The sequence below is a fragment of the Temnothorax americanus genome, unplaced genomic scaffold (assembly GCF_048541705.1).
Source record: "Temnothorax americanus isolate GAGA-0224 unplaced genomic scaffold, ASM4854170v1 Scaffold125, whole genome shotgun sequence".
Taxonomy (NCBI): domain Eukaryota; kingdom Metazoa; phylum Arthropoda; class Insecta; order Hymenoptera; family Formicidae; genus Temnothorax; species Temnothorax americanus.
In genome coordinates this window covers 152,471-172,775 of record NW_027509259.1, presented here as the reverse complement: position 1 = coordinate 172,775, position 20,305 = coordinate 152,471, and the positions used below count along the sequence as shown (strand labels likewise).

Below are 20,305 nucleotides of genomic sequence, written 5' to 3'. Positions count from 1 at the left end.
TTTTTCTACCGATATTTTATATATAATTCTTTAAGATTTGGTTAATCAGTTTTTGAGTTATAGAAAATTCGGTAAATTTGGCACACACACACACACACACACACACACACACACACACACACACACACACACACACAGACATCTTTTAAAATTACGATTTTCCGACGTTTTAGAACATTCTGAACACATTGGCATCAAAAACTATAAAAACAATTTTTTTTTTTTTTTTTTCTACCCCTATTTCATATATAATTCTTTAAAATTTGATTGATTAGACCTAGCTTTATATATGCGATCAAAGGTCCATATACGAAGTTTATGAAAACATTGAAAACAAAGCTTCTTCTATGAAAAAGCAAAATTATCTGCTAGTTTTCCGTAGCATAGAGTGAGATGCCGTACGAAATGTCGGAGTTCCGGTTTATGTAAAATATTTTTCAAACAGTTCTGAGCATATTAAAGCAGTTTTTGAAGAGTTCCCGGCATTAGCATTATTGTATGATTTTTAAATAAATTTATATCGCCTGAGTGCCGCGTATTTAGAGAGAATAGAGTGATATGCTGTGTGAAGCAAATTAATAAATATCTACTAATAATTATGCATAAAAAACAGGTTTCCTCATAAGAGAAAGCTTTATGAGCGAAATAAAATGTTGATTAATGTGAGAATACTGGAGCGCTTTGCTCTTGTCTCTCCTTCCCTCTTACTATCCCCTCCTAGGCATGCGCCGATGCTGCGCGGGCCACAAAAGGCCCCGGCGCGTCGATTCTGGATCCTTCAGTCTAACTGAGCGGTCGTGTCGTGTGACGAACTTACTTACGTGGCGTGTCCATTTTTGACTATTACCTTATTGGGTGTGATACGGGGAATGTTATAATATAGACTAACATATGAACATAAACTATCGTTTTATTCTTTTGACCAACTCCCTGCACTACAATCCTCTCAGGTTATGGGCCCAGCACACTTCCACTGCGCGTGAAAGAAAAATCGCGTGAAAGAAAAAATCGTGTGTGAATGCGCAGTGAATTTTTTGTTGGCGCGGACAATTTCGAGGCAAGGACCTTTTCTCTTTTATACAGTGTGCTGAGATTCGAGGTATAAGAGATGGCTGATGGTGTGCAAAATGCCGATGCGGAAATGTCGCAAGAAGCCGGTAAGTAAGCTCTTACGTGTTACTTTGTTTCGCGAGAAAACACGGCGCATAGGTACGCATACGCATTGAAATTTCTTTCGGTTTTTTTTTCGTAGATGCGTAATGGTGTGATTAAGGTGTGGTGATTTTTGTTTGAATTTTATAGGGGCGTGTAAAAATAAGCGCGTGGCGAAAGAGAAATCTGATCGCGACAAAGTTAAAGCCGGGATTGCATAAAGTCGTTGTTCTTAAAAAAAAAGATGTAAAATTTGAGAAAAGAAATTGCGAATGTCTGAAAAACAAAATGGTGCAACAACGACAATAGCGAGTGGTATGCCGGTTGGGACTTGCTCGCATGGTAGGGGAGATTCGTTGTTGTGGTTTCGAGAGTTGGTGTGCACGTGGCCGGTGCGTGAGGAGACTTGAAGGAGAGGGAGCGCGGTGCGTTGCGCGACGCTCGAGCGAAGGGGAGAAACAGAGAGGCGAAATAGATATAATAGATAGAGCGCGAGGCTGGGCTCCTTCTCTGTTGCCGAGTAAAGATACATCTTTACAAATATGCGCGCGCGGCGACGTTATTTTGTTTTGCGTTCGTCGCTGCGGCTCGGCCAAAGCCATGGCCATACGTATGTCGTAGGCAAATGATTATTTTAGGAAAATAGCTTCTGACTAGGCAAATGCTATCCGCCTGGCCAAATAGCTTTCACCATTTGTTCTTGCCATTTTCCTAGTCAAATGCTATTTTCCTAGGCAGATGCTATTTGACTGAACCGCTGTTAGGCAAATGGTATTCCGCGAAGCATGCATTGGGGCACTTCAGTCTTTGTTTTGTAAGGTTATGTTTAAAGCCATATGTAAGTACTTATTTTTCTTTTGTTGTTATTTACTAAGTACTGTTCTCCAGCAAACACAGTAAAGTTGTTCTTACTTCGTAATTATCATGTAGGTATTTATTACATGAAGTGTTAAAAAAAAACGGCTTAAAAGGGACAAGATAAACGTTGATGCATTCAGTATTTCTTTGGAAGGTTATGTTACGATCGTTCTGCGAGGTGTTCTCTTTAAATTCGTCAATTTTAAAGCCATATGTAAGTACTTATTTTTCTTTGTTTGTTATTTACTAAGTACTGTTCTCCAGCAAACACAGTAAAGTTATTCTTACTTCGTAATTATCATGTAGGGACAAGATAAACGTTGATGCATTCAGTATTTCTTTGGAAGGTTATGTTACGATCGTTCTGCGAGGTGTTCTCTTTAAATTCGTCAATTTTAAAGCCATATGTAAGTACTTATTTTTCTTTGTTTGTTATTTACTAAGTACTGTTCTCCAGCAAACACAGTAAAGTTATTCTTACTTCGTAATTATCATGTAGGGACAAGATAAACGTTGATGCATTCAGTATTTCTTTGGAAGGTTATGTTACGATCGTTCTGCGAGGTGTTCTCTTTAAATTCGTCAATTTTTGAAGCCATATGTAAGTACTTATTTTTCTTTGTTTGTTATTTACTAAGTACTGTTCTCCAGCAAACACAGTAAAGTTATTCTTACTTCGTAATTATCATGTAGGGACAAGATAAACGTTGATGCATTCAGTATTTCTTTGGAAGGTTATGTTACGATCGTTCTGCGAGGTGTTCTCTTTAAATTCGTCAATTTTAAAGCCATATGTAAGTACTTATTTTTCTTTGTTTGTTATTTACTAAGTACTGTTCTCCAGCAAACACAGTAAAGTTATTCTTACTTCGTAATTATCATGTAGGTATTTATTACATGAAGTATCAAAGACTGGGAGAGAATAATACACATTAGAATAATATTCAAGTAAAGAAATCGCATTTTATATCTCAAAACATATAAATTTCTGCAGCCACGATAAAAAACGGCTTAAGGGACAAGATAAACGTATTTTGTAAGTATATTAATTGCTACTTATTATGTTTATGCTGCATTAATCCCATCTTAATCCCAAATCTAATAAAGTTTTTCTTATTTAGAGGCAACATGGTAGATAGAGAAAAATATTATTTGCGGCTAAATGAAAAATATGTCCAGAAAACAGTTAAAAAACCATGGGACTTACAAAAAATTAATGAAGTCATTGATATATTAAAAAGTTACCAAGAGCAGAAATGTCAGAACACTCCGAAGATGTCAAGCCACGAAAAATATTATGGCGGAAAATATGATCTCCTGGAAATATCCGGTATATCAAAGGTTATTTTAAAACAAAAGTCCCTGGGTGATGATATTATTTATGTTACGCCAATTGAGGAGTTTTTTGATAAAATTGATGAACAACACAAAGCAACAGGACACGGGGGAAGAGATAAAGTACTTCATAATTTAAAAAAAAAATGTAATATTCCAAAACTGGCTGTTGAAATATACGGAGAGTTGTGCACGACTTGCAATTTAAAAAAAACGCAGAAACATTCTGGTTTGGTGGTAAGACCCATAAAATCTGAAGATTTTAATGTCAGAGGACAAGTTGACTTAATTGATTTCCAATCATGCGCCGATAGAAAATACAAATGGCTTCTAAATTACCAAGACCATTCTACCAAATTTTTGTACTTGCGACCATTACAGACAAAAAGAGCTGCAGAGGTGGCTTGTGAATTACTTAAAATCTTTCTTGAACAAGGCGCTCCAATTATTTTGCAAAGTGATAATGGACGAGAATTTACTGCCGAGGTAATTAAAGAGTTGATTTTGTTATGGCCAGAGTGCAAAATTGTACATGGACGACCCAGGCATCCTCAAAGCCAAGGTTCTGTTGAGAGATCAAATCAAGATGTCGAACAGATGCTAAGAATTTGGATGGAAGAGCATAAAACTTCTCATTGGTCGCTTGGATGTTACTTTGTGCAATGGCAGAAAAATACATCGCTTCATCGTATCATTGGAAGATCACCCTATAAAAGTCTGTACGGAGCAGATCCCAAAATAGGCTTAAGATCAACAAATTTACCATCAGACTTTATTGATAAAATATTAACTGAAGAGGACTTAGAAGTCATTGACGCAAACATTACCAATAATAATACAGAAAGTTCACCGAACATTGGCGACGATGCAGTAGTAGAAGAAGCTGTCGATTTAAGGGCAGAGGGCACTAGTCAAAAAGTACAGATAAGTGATGTTGGCATCGGAATTGCCACCGAGGAAGTCGTAGATTATCAAATACAAACGTATGTGGAAAAAAATATAGACAAAATACCTATAATAATCGACGTTTCTGCAAATGCTTTAAACCAGGACACTGATAAGGGCCAAAGTATTAACTCTAATGTCTTATATTGCTGTGTTTGTGGCAACGAAACTACAGGTGCACACATTTGTTCAAATTGCGGCGGAATAGTGCATGTTACTTGCGGTATTTCTCACGAAAATGACGAGGGATTTGGCAGCCAAGTTACTTGCAATCATTGTGTCCATGAAGAAAATATTAGAATAAACCGAAAAAAATGTTACGAAGGGCAGCTCAAAGGTGCTGAAGAGATGATTAAAACAAGCAGAACAATTTTCAACGAAATAGAAACTGGCAAATACGTAACAGTAGCTGTCTCGAAATTTGACAGAGGACCCTTGGACAAAAAGAATTTAGAAGGAATTATAGTTGAGAAGAAAAATAACGTGTACAGAATAGGTACAAAAAGTGGCATATTGAAAAACTGGTTTACCAGAGGCGACTTAACGTCTGTATCTTCAATTAGTTTTAATTATAGCGACATTCCTCAAGAACAGTTTATTTCTGTAAGAGAAGCTTGCGCCTCCCAATCTATGTTTTCAGGGCAAGGGTTTTCAAAATGTCAATGCCAACCATCAAAGAAACAGTGCAGTACAAAACGATGTGCCTGTTTTAAGTCTAAACATTTGTGCAATAGTAAATGTCATTCGAGTAATCCTTGCCAAAATAAATAATAAGGTTTTATTTTTTCTGATAGGTATTTTACTTCGTTTAAGTAAGCGAGCATTGCACGTCATTGACTATGACAACTAAGAAAAGACGTACATTACATTTGACTCACTGTTCTCTTTGTCTTTTTTTGTTACTTGTTTACCTGCTATGTATTGTGACAGGAGAACCAAAGCCCCTTTTCCTCGACACCGACACTCGATGTTCAAAACCCTCCCCTCGACACCGATGCTTGATCCGACGAAATTACCAACTGTACGTTTCGTACCGCCCGCGCTGCATGAGCGTTGAACCCCGTGAACCGTCGAGACGAAGGGCCAATAGCATGGCCGCATGCGACGAAATATGGTAGGATCGAAGGGGGTGGGCGCGTGGTAGCGGAACGACCGAGAGATCTCGAGGACTCTTCCGTCGGTATTCGGCGGGATCAGTCCTGCGTACGTTTAAGCGATCAGCTGTCTGCCGGTTTTCGGTCAGTTTCGTCGTCACGTACTGTCGACGCCGTATTCGTGTGGACGGTATTCGTCTAAGATTGTCAACGCCGTATTTGTGTGGACGGTATTCGTCTAAAATTGTCAACGAGCCGTGTGGCCCGTCTTGCGGCAAATAGCGACACGACTGTAACGTAAGTCTAACTTCAATACACTCATATGTTGCTTGCTTATCTCTCTGATTTTCTTCTTGACTTCTGCAAAATTCCTTGGGTCCTCCGACGGAACTCCCCTTGTGTTGTCTCATGTTTGGAATCAAATTGCTTGCCGATTACGGCGTATTAAGAGAATAAGAAATAGAGTACGAGTTTGTTAGTTCTCATAAACTAACTGGCGCCCAGTTAACCAACGTAATCTCGACGTAATTACTCAGAGCCCTGGCAGCCCTTGACCCAGGCCGCGCCAGGTGTCGGTATTATTCGTTAGTCTGTCAAAGAATAACGCCGGTCTCATTTGGCGCCCAACGTGGGGCCACGTCGGCAATAAATCGAATATGTAAATTTAAGTAGTAATAAAATTGTAAATTATAAAATTTCTGTGAGCAACTCAGGAGATCGTAATCCAGAGGAATTTATGTAAAGCCGAGCATGACGAGAAACTGTTCGGATTATATTAGTTAAGAGAACAATAGCATGTGGAATTCGCATGAGCGACGGGGCCAGAAAACATAAACACTGAGAGACCTTCGATGGCAACCTTCGATGGCTGGCCCGTCTTGCGGCAAATAGCGACACGACTGTAACGTAAGTCTAACTTCAATACACTCATATGTTGCTTGCTTATCTCTCTGATTTTCTTCTTGACTTCTGCAAAATTCCTTGGGTCCTCCGACGGAACTCCCCTTGTGTTGTCTCATGTTTGGAATCAAATTGCTTGCCGATTACGGCGTATTAAGAGAATAAGAAATAGAGTACGAGTTTGTTAGTTCTCATAAACTAACTGGCGCCCAGTTAACCAACGTAATCTCGACGTAATTACTCAGAGCCCTGGCAGCCCTTGACCCAGGCCGCGCCAGGTGTCGGTATTATTCGTTAGTCTGTCAAAGAATAACGCCGGTCTCAGTATAGATTGTTTTTTTAAGGTATACATAATTTTATGTTTATTTTAATCTAAGTATGATTAATGAACATTTATTTTGTTTAAAATTTTTTAATTTCAAGTTGTGATACGTTTATTTTTATTTATGTTTCCGGTGTGTTGCTTACCACTGTTACCTATATTATGTTGGTTTAGTATGTTTAATAATATACTACTTTGATACTTTATTTGTATATTTTTTATTTCTGCAAACAATAAGTACACCATTACACAGTCCTGTTTTAAAAAATATATAATGCATATTATATAAAAAAATAAAAACCTTTTAATACAATTAATAACAAATACAAATTTAAAAAGCAAGCGACAGTTTAAGTTTTATTGCACAAAATTTCTTTTTATGCTTTTTTAAATTAAGGTTTTTTGTTTCACTAATTAATTGATTAGAAAGAATAATGTTTTTAAAAAATACAGAATTTTGACACTTCTTAAAATATCAATCTATGTCAAGAACAACAATAAACACTTTACTAGCGATTAGATTGATTAGACGCGTATATTATTTTTTCCTCATAAGCTTACATTGATAATAATATCTATAGCGTATGTTTCTTAAAATTTTTCTTGCAATTTTTGGATATTTCCAGGAAATCATATTTTCCGCCATAATATTTTTCGTGGCTTGACATCTTCGGAGTGTTCTGACATTTCTTCTCTTGGTAACTTTTTAATATATCAATGACTTCATTAATTTTTTGTAAGTCCCATGGTTTTTTAACTGTTTTCTGGACATATTTTTCATTTAGCCTCTAAATAAAAAAAACTTTATTAGATTTAGGATTAAGATGGGATTAATGCAGCATAAACATAATAACTAGCAATTAATTTACTTACAACTTACAACATACGTTTATCTTGTCCCTTAAGCCGTTTTTTTATCGTGGCTGCAGAAATTTATATGTTTTGAGATATAAAATGCGATTTCTTTACTTGAATATTATTCTAATGTCTATTATTCTCTCCCAGTCCTTGATACTTCATGTAATAAATACCTGCATGATAATTACGAAGTAAGAATAACTTTACTGTGTTTGCTGGAGAACAGTACTTAGTAAATAACAAACAAAGAAAAATAAGTACTTACATATGGCTTTAAAAATGACGACTTTAAAGAAAACACCTCGCAGAACGACCGTAACATAACCTTACAAAACAAAGACTGAAGTGCACCAATGCATGCTTCGTGGAATACCATTTGCCTAACAGCGGTTCAGTCAAATAGCATCTGCCTAGGAAAATAGCATTTGACTAGGAAAATAGCAAGAACAAATGGTGAAAGCTATTTGGCCAGGCAGATAGCATTTGCCTAGTCAGAAGCTATTTTCCTAAAATAACCATTCGCCTACGACACGTATACAAATGTATGTATGTAAACATGGATGTCACACATACACGATCAAATTAGACTGAATTAATATATGCATATATCAACGGAGAGTACATATTCAATGGCGCGAAACTGGGTGTGATTTTAAGACGAGTCATTGGTGTGTTAAATTATTAAACTGCAGTTTTAAATAAATAGATTGATTTTTCTTTACCATCTAAATTACAAATAAACAAACTAAAAATTTAGAATTGAAATAAAATTTGGGGAATTCCACATTAATTAACAAAGAAAATCTTTACAGTGAAAGAGGATCTCCTGGATCTATGGACATATTTGAAAAATGCATTCGATTTAGACGGACTGCACAAAGGGGAGAAAGTGACCCTTAATATAGAGGATGAATCCCTACTAATAAACACAGAGTTGGGAACAAATTACAGATCTGGTGAGTTTATTGAGTTGAAATTCGGTGGGTATTTGGTGTGAAATGTGTTGGTGTGAGAGAAAAATGAATAAATATTATATATATACATACGTATGAAAGAGACAGTGCTTGTGTGTGTATATGGGCTAGCACATATGCACAGAACACTCGCACACATAAGTAAATGCTTTAAGATCTCTAATTTAAAAATCGATTAACAAAATAATTTTGCAAAAATTAAAAAAAAAATTCAATACTCTGATGGGTTATGCGGGTGGTATGTATTTGTTGTTCGATATAATACTGCCTAAATTACTTAAATAGATGTATAAGAAGTCTTGTTGTTCGGATCATTATACGTCTGTTTGCCTTGGTGTCAGCCATACTTGTTGTTCAGTCAATTGACTCTTGGACATAATCCAGATGGCTATAATTAAATCTTCATGCTGAATAAAATGTAGGACTCTAGTTACCAAATTTTATGCAGAGAAAAGAATGCTGTCGGATAAGTTATGGAAGAGCCTATTAATCTGGCGAGAGGACAAACTTCTCAATGACCTGCCGCTGGAGATGCCAAGGACTCCATCTGAGTGTCACCCAGCTACCGGCGAAACAAGTGCAGAAATGGAAATTGTTGAAAATTCGGAAGAGCGACAGAACCGTTAAAGATAATACATGGAGATGTCATGGGTCCGATTACACTAATTTCTCATCTTAAGGGCTATAGATATATTTCGGTGTAGATAGATGATTTATCTAGATTAGCTATGGCATACCCAATGAAGGTGAAAAGTGACACGGGTCACTGTTTAGAGATGTTTGCGAGAAGTGCTCGAAACCTACTAGGTTATAACGCTAAGGTGTGTTATTTGCGTACTGACCAGGGAACGGAATATACGGGAGGCTATACAATCGAGGTTTTAAATAAATTAGGTGCGGAATTACAACTAGCATGTCCAGATACACCTCAACATAATGGGGTATCTGAGGGCTTCAATCAGACAATCTAAACTAAAGTAAGATCATATATTTATGATGCAAATTTACCAGAAAATTTATGGGATTTAGCTTTAAGTGCAGCTGTTTATGCTTATAATAGAACTCCTCACAAATCCAATGATATGGTTATTCCATTAGAGAGATTTGCCTCGCATCATAGCTTTCACATAGAGCAAATAAAGAGATTTGGGTGCGTAGCTTATATCAAAGTTTAAAGAAAAGCAGGTCCGAAATTTAGATTTGAGGGAAGGCGAGTTATTTTGGTGAGATATACTCCTACAGGATATATATTTCTCAAGCCTGAGGAAAGCAAATATTATGAAAGTAGAAATGCAAGGTTTAATGAAAAGATTGTATACGGAGACAAATACAAGAAAAGTGACATTAACGATCCTCTTTTAGTGTTGGAAGAAGTTGATAAAGAAAAATGGTTCGTTTTTAATAAAGGTGAGAACAATGAAGGTGAGAACAAACCCGAAGAGTTTTTAAAACCGGAGGGAGAACCTAAGCGTAAAAGAGGTAGACCTAGAAAAATTGAATCAGATTTTAAGAGATTAAAGCCTGATAATGAAGTAAAGACGAATGGTGAGTCTGTAAACGATACTAGTTTTTCTAATCTACAAATTGACAAAAAGTTAAAGGCTGATGCGCTATTTAATGCAGAATCTGAACAACCAGAAATTAAAGATAATGATGAAATATATCATGCTCTTTTAGCTGATATTAATCTAGACCCTATTAACTATAAAGAAGCTATGTTGACGAATGATAAGAAACTTTGGCAGAAAGCAATTGATGACGTATTAAATTCTATGAACAAAAATGAGGTGTGGGAATTGATAAGAAGTCCAACAATAACAAGTGATGGTAAAAAGGCTAATATTATAGATTCAAGGTGGATTTTCAAACAAAAGATCGAATCAGATGGAAAAATTAAACATAAGGCGCGTCTAGTCATTCGAGGTTGCAAAAATAAAAATTATTATAAACTAAGGGAGACATATGCTCCTGTATCAAGGTTGCCTCAAGTGCGCTCTGTAATCGCAATAATTAATAAACACAATTTAGACGTTTGTCAACTGGACGTGAAAACAGCATTTCTTAATGGAACCATTGAAGAGGAAATTTACATGGAAATACCTGACGGTGCAAATTATACTGATAAAGATAAAAGAGAAAAGGTGTGCAAACTTAAACGAGCTCTTTATGGATTACGTATAAGTCCAAAGCGTTGGAATATCAAATTTACTGAAGCTGCTCTGAAAATGGGTCTTCAGAATTCAGAATTAGAACCGTGCATGTTCACTTGGAGAAATGAGGATAAGTTCTTAATTTTGCTTTTATATGTAGACGATATATTAGTGGCGAGTATATATATATATATATATATATATATATATATATATATAATGATAAAGATAAATTAGAAGAGGTTAAGACAGGTTTGAGTAAAGAATTTGAAATAACAGTGTTAGGTGAGCCAAAAGAATTTCTGGGTATAGCTATAAGGCGAGACAGGCAGAACAAAATAATTGAATTAACCCAAGAAAAATATATAGGAAAAATCTTATATAGGTTCAACTTTAGCGAAGCACATGCTCAGAAAACACCAATGGTTACTACTAAAGTAGCTAACAGAGAGAGAAAAATGCGTGAGACGGACAGAGACAATGATATACTATTAACTACAGAAAGCAAAGAAAACGTTCCTTATAGAGAAGCAGTGGGTAGTTTGTTGTATCTGGCAGGTGCGACTAGACCCGATATTTCTTATGCTGTTAACGGATTAAGTAGACACCAGGTGAATCCAACTACTGATGATTGGAAAATGGTTAAAAGAGTGTTTAGATACTTGAAAGGGACGAAAAGCCTGGGGCTAAGATATTTAGGTGAGACAAATGATATACAAAGTTATTCTGATGCAAGTTTTGCAGATTGCAAGAATTCCTTAACGACATGTGGATTCGTAATTAAATTATATGGAGATGCGATAACCTGGCGAACACATAAACAATCTTATGTTGCGTTATCAACATGCCAGGTAGAATATGTTACTATGAGCGAGGCATGTCAAGAGATGATGGCTGTAAGTAATTCTCTAAAATTAATTTTGACTGAATCATTCTTTCCTATGACTTTATGGTGCGATAATAGAGCTGCGGGAAGTAGTGCTGAAACTAATGGTGGGAATAAATTAAGACATATGACTGAAGTGAGAGAGCATGATGTTAAAGAATGCGTTCAAAGAAACCATGTAAAGGTTAGATGGGTAGCATCTAAAGATCAATTAGCTGGTTTATTAACAAAGCCTCTGGCTTTTGAATAACACAGCTATCTAGTAGGCGAGCTTATGAATATTAAATTTTTATTTGGCTAGTAATTTAGATTTGTTTGTTCACAGGAAATAAGTAAGCGGATAGATGAGGCGTAAGGCGTGTTTTTGGCGAAGATCTGGTATAAATTACCAAAGACTAAGAGCGGTCGGGAGGGAGTGTGAGAATACTGGAGCGCCCTGCTCTTGTCTCTCCTTCCCTCTTACTATCCCCTCCTAGGCATGCGCCGATGCTGCGCGGGCCACAAAAGGCCCCGGCGCGTCAATTTTGGATCCTTCAGCCTAACTGAGCGGTCGTGTCGTGTGACGAACTTACTTACGTGGCGTGTCCATTTTTGACTATTACCTTATTGGGTGTGATACGGGAAATGTTATAATATAGACTAACATATGAACATAAACTATTGTTTTATTCTTTTGACCAACTCCCTGCACTACAATCCTCTCAATTAAGCAATGTGCAAATTTATAATTTGCATACTTAAAAATTATGAAGAAGTAATGTTTAAATTTATAATTTGCATACTTAAAAATTATGAGGAAGTAATGTGCAAGTGTCTACTTGCCCACTTAAAAACTATGAAGAAACAATGTGCAGGTTTTTTTCAATTGACTTTTTTTGGCAAAATCACCAGAACTATCACCAAAAAGTATCAGGAACTATAGAACTCGACTGTATGCGAGAAGAACTCCCTTTGATTTTTGATCTGCTAGAAAATGATCTGCTACGGGAACTTAGCAGATCATTTTTTCGATTGACTGTTTTTTGGGTAAATCACCAGAACTATTACTAAAAAGTATCAGGAACTATAGAACTCGACTGCATGCGACAAGAACTCCCTTTTATTTTTTATTTGCTGGAAAATGATATGCCAACTTCAGAGACACATCTGTAAAATATTTTTTAGTTATGTTATTCAAACTTAAGGACTTCTCATGTTGCTGAATACTAATCTAATGTTAAAGTTAATAAATTTAAAATGGCAAAGCGCGAATATGGTGGATATCAAAATAAAAAATGATCGAATTTCTATTTTTTATATCCGGCATATATTGGCTCTGTTATTTTAAAGTTATCAACTTTGACATTAGATTAATATTTAACGAGCTGAAAAATTTTGAAGAGAGTTTAAATAATTAAAAAAATTGAATAATTTAAAACAACCTAACTTCGAAGCGCGGATCTAGCTCGCGGCGGGTCTGGGTTCGAAAGAGGTGCGCAGAAGCAGACGGGTGGCGAGGTTAGCGAAATGAAGTCGTGCCTCGGTTAACTGACAATAGTAACGTTTATTATTTCACAATATACCCTCGCGACATTTGCAAGGGGTCGGCACGCGTGTACCGCTCAGGCGGGGTTCGCTCGCGTGTGTCCGCGCTGTTTTCGACGGTTATGCGTGCGTGTGAGGCGTCGTTGGTTCGGCCGCGGGTGGCGCGGAAAAGCCCGCGGTATGTGCGGGGCGGAGCCGGCGCTTTTCGTTCGTCGCGTGGGGCCGGATCGCGTGGTGGTAGGTATCGGTCCGGGTGGTGCCGGTTTCCCGGGCGGCGTGGCCCGGAGCGCGGAAAAATGGCGCGAGGCGCGGCGGCGATATGAATCGCGAAGCGTGGTAACGCGGTTGAAGCGGGTCGTCGGCCGAGACACACTCGGCGAAGACAGAGAATGCCGGAGGCGCTCTATCCTCTTGTCCGGACAGGCTTCGGGTGATTCGGATGACTGCGCAAAGCTGGTCGTTTAGCCGAGACACACTCGGCGAAGACGGAGAATGCCAGAGGCGCTCCACCTTACGTTCGGACTGGCTTAGTGCAGGAATCCAGGAAGCTTTGGCTAATAGAGAGGAGCTGGTCCTTTGCCGAGACACACTCGGCGAAGACAGAGAATGCCAGAGGCGCTCTACCTTCTGTTCGGACTGGCTTGGTGCCGGAATTCAGGATCGGTGTCGTCGGAAAGACGGGTGATCGGGAATCGCGCTCTGTGCCAGCGACGCCGGGCTTATATACGCGTCGCGGCGGCGTCGCGGCGTGGTGGGGGTAGCGACGGCGATCGCGAGCGCTGGGACGGTGCGGCGGAACGATCGGTGGCTACGGCGTCCCGACGCGGCGATCGCGTTCGGCGGTGTTCGGCCACCTTCGGCACCGCTCGGCGCGGTGAGGCGGTTGCCGCGTTAAGCCCGTTCGCGGACTTCCTAATATTGCTTATTAAAAATATGGGCACACTGTGTCCGGTCTTCACCCTGCGGGTGGTCGGCGGGGTGGCTTCGGCGAGGTGTTTGCGCCGGAACGATGCATGTTCGGGGGTGCATCGTTACAAATTAAAACATAATTAAAAAATATTTTATAAATTCTTACTAGTCCATGTAAGTCGCAACTTTGACGCAATAGATTCCATATTAATAATCAATATTTTCTTAATTATAACCGATAAAACTAATTCCTTTTAAAGGCCAGAAGTTTTAACAACATACTTAATTTTGATTTAAAAAAAATTTGTTCCACACATTACATTTCATAGTAATAATATGCCAAAATACACTAAAAGAGCCTCTTTTTTGCAACTTTAATTGTAAATTTCTCAAAATTGTGACGCGAACAATTTGGCAAACGAAATCGTATTCAATGTCCAAAAAACTATAAGAAACAATTATTTTCGTTTTTGTACTCGAAAGAAGAAATAATTTTTTGTTGACCAGTGCAATCACTAATAATATGTAATAGCAATGGAATTATATAAGTATCTTTCGCGTAGTGTAACAACTCACATGCCGAAGCAACTAACCCTGAAAATGGATGGCGCTGAAGCGTCGAGCCTATACTCTGCCGTCAGTGGCAAGTGGGGCGGCCGCCGCACAGTGGGGCAGAATCCAAAAAAGCTGGCCAAAACCCCAAAAATAAAGTTTCTAGTTGGGGAATTTGAACTGTTGGGTTGGTTAGAGAAATATCCCAAGGGTAAAAATCCGTTAGTATTAGGGTCGGATCCTTTATACCTGCTTTTAGAAATTAATACAAAGGCGACCTTCGCTCGAGCAACATCTGGCGCGCACGCAGGAGAAAAAGCAAGCTCGTGTTTGAAGAGTTATAAAATTTCGTAGAGTTTACCGATTTAACTTTAACAAAATAGAATCAACTCGTAAAAGTAAGTAGAATATGATAGTGTTTACTAGAATACTCAATATTTTTATAGAAAATAATAATAAGGTAATAAACTTACGTTAATTTTACGTTATAAAACTAAAAAGAAATTTAGTTTTGAAGAAAAAAGTTTAATAATTCTGCAGAATTCTGTCATCTGTCTTATTGGACATGAAAGGTGAAACTATTATCTATAAAATAAAACAAAATTCAGCTGCCTTTAAGTGCCTAACGAGTTTTTATACATGTTTTTGTAAAAAAGAAAACAGAAAATGTTATTTTGGCGTAACTAAAAGAAGTATAAATAGTTTTTTCGTCTACTTGGATAATTGTTTCAACTTTTTTTGAACGCATATGATGTATATGTAAAGTGATTTAGAATTTACATACAAACATTTCTTTTTAAAACTTAAATTTCATGCCTAAATTCCATGCGCGGGATGTAAGCCTGTACTTTATTCGAGTAAATTTATATGTTATGTATTTACATACAGTGCTTCAAATTTATTGTATACAAATTAAATGCAAATTTTATTATATTAATATAGGGTAGACCGGGGACAAAAGTAACAGGGTACAGTTGTAACATCGTGAATATTTCTTAAATTATAAAAGGTACGTGTGTGGGACCGCGAGGCGAGATTCGCTAGATGGAGCGGCATTTGTTCCTTAGTTCATTGCCGCCCCTCGCGGAACGTGCACGTGTGCAGAAGAAGAAGTTACTTTTTTCCTTCCTAAAGTAAGTTTTCTTACGTGCATAAAATCTGAAATACTTTTTGTTCATTATGCCGAAGGTATAAGGTTTTATTTTTATATGTTTTAGTGATTATCTATGTTGATGATTTGCATAATACGATTGACTTTCATCCAGATATTTATGTAAAAAATTTACTTCGAATCATAAAATATCATTAGGGGACAATTGTAACATCAATGCCTGGGGACAGTTGTAGCGTTACAATTGTCACCGTTGCTCGGGGAAAACTTCAACTTAACCTAACCCCGTTTGGTTGGCCTTATTTTAGTGTTGTTTTTTACAATGTTATTTGTATTTTTCTTCGTAGAATGCCGCGAACAAGAAAACGCAACGGGGCACGAAAGAAGTAAATTTATACGAACAGGCGTTTGAAGAGGTTATGAAGGGTCAGTTATCCATTCGTGCGGCTGCCAAAAAGTATGACTTGTGTCATGTAAAAAAAAAAAAGAAATCTAGCCGTTCTACCGCTAAAAAACAAAAAAAATAGATTTTTTTGCGTGATTCCTTTATTTTCAGTTTTTATATTAATATTATATTTATATTTATAAAATTATAAATTTTTTATGTTCATGTTAGAAGGAAAGACAGAGAGAGAGCTTATTTCTGTTTCTTTTTTATTTTATTATGGTTAATTTTTTAAATATATATGATTATATAAAGTTTTTCAGTTGAGAAAACAGTATTATTTGTTTTTATTTGCTATAATGTAAAAAAATACTGATATTTTCATGTAACAAATTATTTTATCATTAAATTCGTAAGATTGATTAATTAAACCTACTAAATAACCATTATTTTGTTTATAAATGATGTGGTACAATCGTCCCCTTCTGCTGTTACAATTGTCCCGGGGGTTGGGACGGTTGTAACAGTATTCCTCATATTCTTTAAACAATAATAACTTTTTTTCTAGTTACATTACTGAATTCAGCACAAAATAATTTTGTAGTTAAATAAATTCTACATCTAAAGGTACAGGTCTTTTTTACGTAGATATTATATTTTAATTGTTATAAAATCTTAAACTCAAAATGTTACTTTTGTCCCCGGTCTACCCTAATTCAAACGTATAATGATTAGTACATTAAATAATTATTGTTATTTACTAATTCATTTTATATAATGATTTTTTGAAAACTTGAAATAAAAATAACTATTAATTTAATTAAAGTGTGACTAATTTATGTATTAAACAAAAACTTTTTTTTAGGTTCCAATTCAGAAATGCCTGATAAAAATGGTCTGACAAGAAAAGAAGTTTTTAATTTAATAAGAAATAATTTAAGTCTAAGGGCTACAGATGCATACGCAAAAATTGAAGAATTAATGTCTTGCAAATTACAACATCCGTATAATTTACCTGACCACACTAAACAACCAATACGGAAATTAATTTTTGATTTAAAAGACAAGTGGCAGAAAAGTAAGAGAACGGAATCTGTCTTTTTTAAAACCTATGGTGAATGGTTAGGAGTATTTATTTTCCGTAAAACATGGAAAAATTGAGGATAAAGAAGAAATTATTTCAACTTCAGAAGATTCGACGGATGCTACAAATGAAGATTTTTTATCTGATGATAATAATTTTTTATTTTAATTTATTTGTCATTTTTATATTAATTTATCTGTCATTTTTATATATTTACTACTTTATATATTTAGTGGTATTGTACGCTCGCTTCGCACACGCGCTATTAATAAATTTAATTTTTTTAATCTTTTTCAATAGCTTTTAACTCGTCTACTGTCTTTTTCTTTTTTTCAAAGGGAGTTTCTTTAAAATAAATATAGGCAAGGATATTAGTACAACAAATTTTATCAAAAGCTAATAATTATTCTTCACATTGAAAGCTTTTTTACTTCTGATATGGCTATATTGCAGCCGCCATTTTGAATTTTGTAACTTTGACCCCGGATTCGTAATCAGCGACCCCAAAAACCCCCGAGTAACAAATTTCAGATCGATTTATAAAGAATTTAGGTTTTGGCCAGTTTTTTGGGATTCTGCCCCACTGTGCGCCGCCGGTAGGGAGTCCGCTTTCTACCGCGGCGCCGCCACGAAGCCCTGACGAGTAGGAGGGTCGCGGCGGTGTGCGCAGAAGGGTCTGGGCGCGAGCCTGCCTGGAGCCGCCGTCGGTGCAGATCTTGGTGGTAGTTGCAAATACTCCAGCGAGGTCCTGGAGGACTGACGTGGAGAAGGGTTTCGTTTGAACAGCCGTTGCACACGAGTCAGTCGATCCTAAGCCCATATCTTACAAGTAGTTTCGAATTTTTTAGCATTTCTGTTTCAATACAAAACTTTCTATGATTACTTCGACTATTTCTATGATTACTTAAAATAAGAGCAATACACTTCAAATAGATTCGAACCTGGACGAGATGATTCGAACCTTCTGAATGCCACAAAAAATAAAAGTATTTTAAGTGGACTTGAACCTGGATAAAATATATTCGATTTTTTCATGGGTTTATTAGAAATACTTTATTAAGAATTTTTTGTAATTAAAATGTCTATATAGAAATCAACAATTATTTTAATATATTATTTTTTTACAATTATAAATATTAAATCATTAATTGTTAAAATTAAATACAACAAATATATTTCATTCTTTAAACTAACAACTTTATTTTTAGGGTTTGAGTGTTACTTGTAAAAGATTTCGATTCCTTACGATAGAACCAACTAGGTTCTATCTTATAACTATAAGTCCTACATTTTGAATTGTGCAAATACTCATTCTAAAATTCGAAACAAACTAGTAGAGATCGATTACTTCGCAAGTACAATGTATGAAATATTATTTCTTATGAATATTACTTGAATCCTAGTAAATAAAATTTGATTATTAAATTTGAAACGACAATGCTTCCGCTCACATGTCGACAGTTGACAATAAGTTTTTGGTAAAACGTTAAATGACTACATATCCTCCATATATTCACCTAATCTTTTTTGTTTTCCAAGGTGAAAGTGTCCGTGAAAGAAACGCCATTTTTTTTAAGTACATACAATAGTGAACTTGATCCATTAATATCAACATAATTACGTGAGGTTAAATTAACATATTTAATTTATATTTGAATAAATTCTAGATTAATAAAAGCAGGCAATTTGCATATAGCATTTTAACTACTCTTGGGCGTCTCTGATTCTGGTACCATATCTTAATGATCGACGTATGACTATCACTCTACATAATAGACGAATCTTGTCTGAAGCGCATCGCAACTAAATATTTTGTACACATTTTATGTATATTTTATGTATTTTATATATTTTTGTTACATATATAAACATAAATTTTATGTGTAAGATATTTCCAACCAAGTTCTTTATTTTTGTTTTTGACTGATTTATATATCTTTTTTATAATACTAAACTTTTTTTAGGATTATACATTACACTGCAGTTATATATTTTTGATTCCACTTTTTTTATATCTAAAATTTTATTATAAATTAGAAGAAGGTATAATCCTCTTTTGGTTTTCAATACAATTTCGGGTTTGTACCTACTATTGTTGGCAGTTCGTATTCTTTGTAACTTCTTTGTATAATTTCATCATCATGCTAGTACGTTGCTGCATTAAATTAATCGTTATATAATAGCCTTGTTGTATGTGCGTGCAAGACGCGCATACTTAAGGAAACTAACAAATGAGCGGAACTTTTATCATATATATATATATATATATATATATATATATATATATATATATAGTACCGTACATGAAATAACACCAATTCAGATAAACGTTCAGGAAAATGTCAGATCCTAATTGTAAAACTGTTGTAATATCCCGTATTTGTCTCGTTTCAAGTAATTCGAATGATTACGCGATTCGTAAGTACACTTGGAATTAAACTATTATAACAAATTGGTCGAGATTATAAAAAATAACGAATAATTTTAACAGATATTATTATAATATAATATAATACTAGCATAAAGAATAAAATGAGAATTGTTCAAGTAAAATGAAATTAATGACAAATAATTGAATATATTTTTTAAATAATATACTTTATATTGTTATTGAATTATAAATGTCATAATAGTTGGTTTCTTTATTTAATGATTTTTATATAATTCCTACAAAATTCTTATTTTTTTATTGTAATTAGTAATATTTTCAGTTTTTATGACTAAAATTTATTCTAATTATATAAATGGTAAATAAACAGATGCAATATAAACAAGAGCTGTAAATAATTGGCAAAGAATATTTGCATCAGTATTAATTTTTTTTATATGTATAAGCTGATATATTGTTTTTGAGTCATATAATAATATAATAAATTCATGGATACGTTAAATGATTAGAACTAAATGCGATTAGACACCACCGTGCATGTCGACATATTGAAACAAATTTTATACAAATAATTTTTATAATCCAATCGAACACGTATATGTAAGCAATAAGATTTTTACGAACGATTAAAAATTTTATTGTAAAAATAAAAGTGTAATAACTATATATTTTTGTATTCTTCTGTACAATTAATATCTTTGTACTTTTTCTGTGCAATTTTGCTACTTATGTAATTAACTTGAAATATATGCAGTATCTTGTACAAGCACATGTACGGACCCGGGAAAAAAGGATTATATATAAATATACTATGTGATTATATATAATGCAATTATATATGAATTTTATCTGTATATGGTTATATATAATCATATAT

General features: G+C 35.3%; 2 protein-coding genes across 12 annotated transcripts in view; both read left to right on the top strand.

Moving 5' to 3' along the window:
• Positions 1-20,305, top strand: part of LOC143893693 (GPI-anchor transamidase component PIGS-like) — a 232,714-nt gene that overhangs the window by 60,451 nt on the left and 151,958 nt on the right. For 2 of the 8 annotated variants that reach the window (XM_077399357.1, XM_077399362.1), the window contains one exon: positions 8,277-8,420. The exons of 2 other annotated variants lie outside the window; for them this stretch is intronic. In XM_077399357.1, the coding sequence (XP_077255483.1) occupies positions 8,277-8,420 (144 nt within the window). 4 more of the 8 variants (XM_077399361.1, XM_077399356.1, XR_013255894.1 and 1 more) reach the window with 4 other exon arrangements.
• On the top strand, positions 9,064-12,131 carry LOC143893698 (uncharacterized). 4 transcript variants are annotated; one of them, XR_013255895.1, is made up of 3 exons: positions 9,064-9,415; positions 9,499-11,484; positions 11,800-12,131. XR_013255895.1 is itself a non-coding variant. In XM_077399369.1 (3 exons), the coding sequence occupies exons 1-3, from the start codon at positions 11,011-11,013 to the stop codon at positions 11,827-11,829; spliced, it is 318 nt and encodes a 105-aa protein (XP_077255495.1). In that variant the 5' UTR covers positions 9,064-11,010; the 3' UTR covers positions 11,830-12,131. The 4 variants fall into 4 exon arrangements, 1 of the variants encoding a protein (XP_077255495.1); XR_013255897.1 differs by having other exon boundaries at positions 9,064-9,983; positions 10,116-11,484; XR_013255896.1 differs by having other exon boundaries at positions 9,064-11,199; positions 11,333-11,484.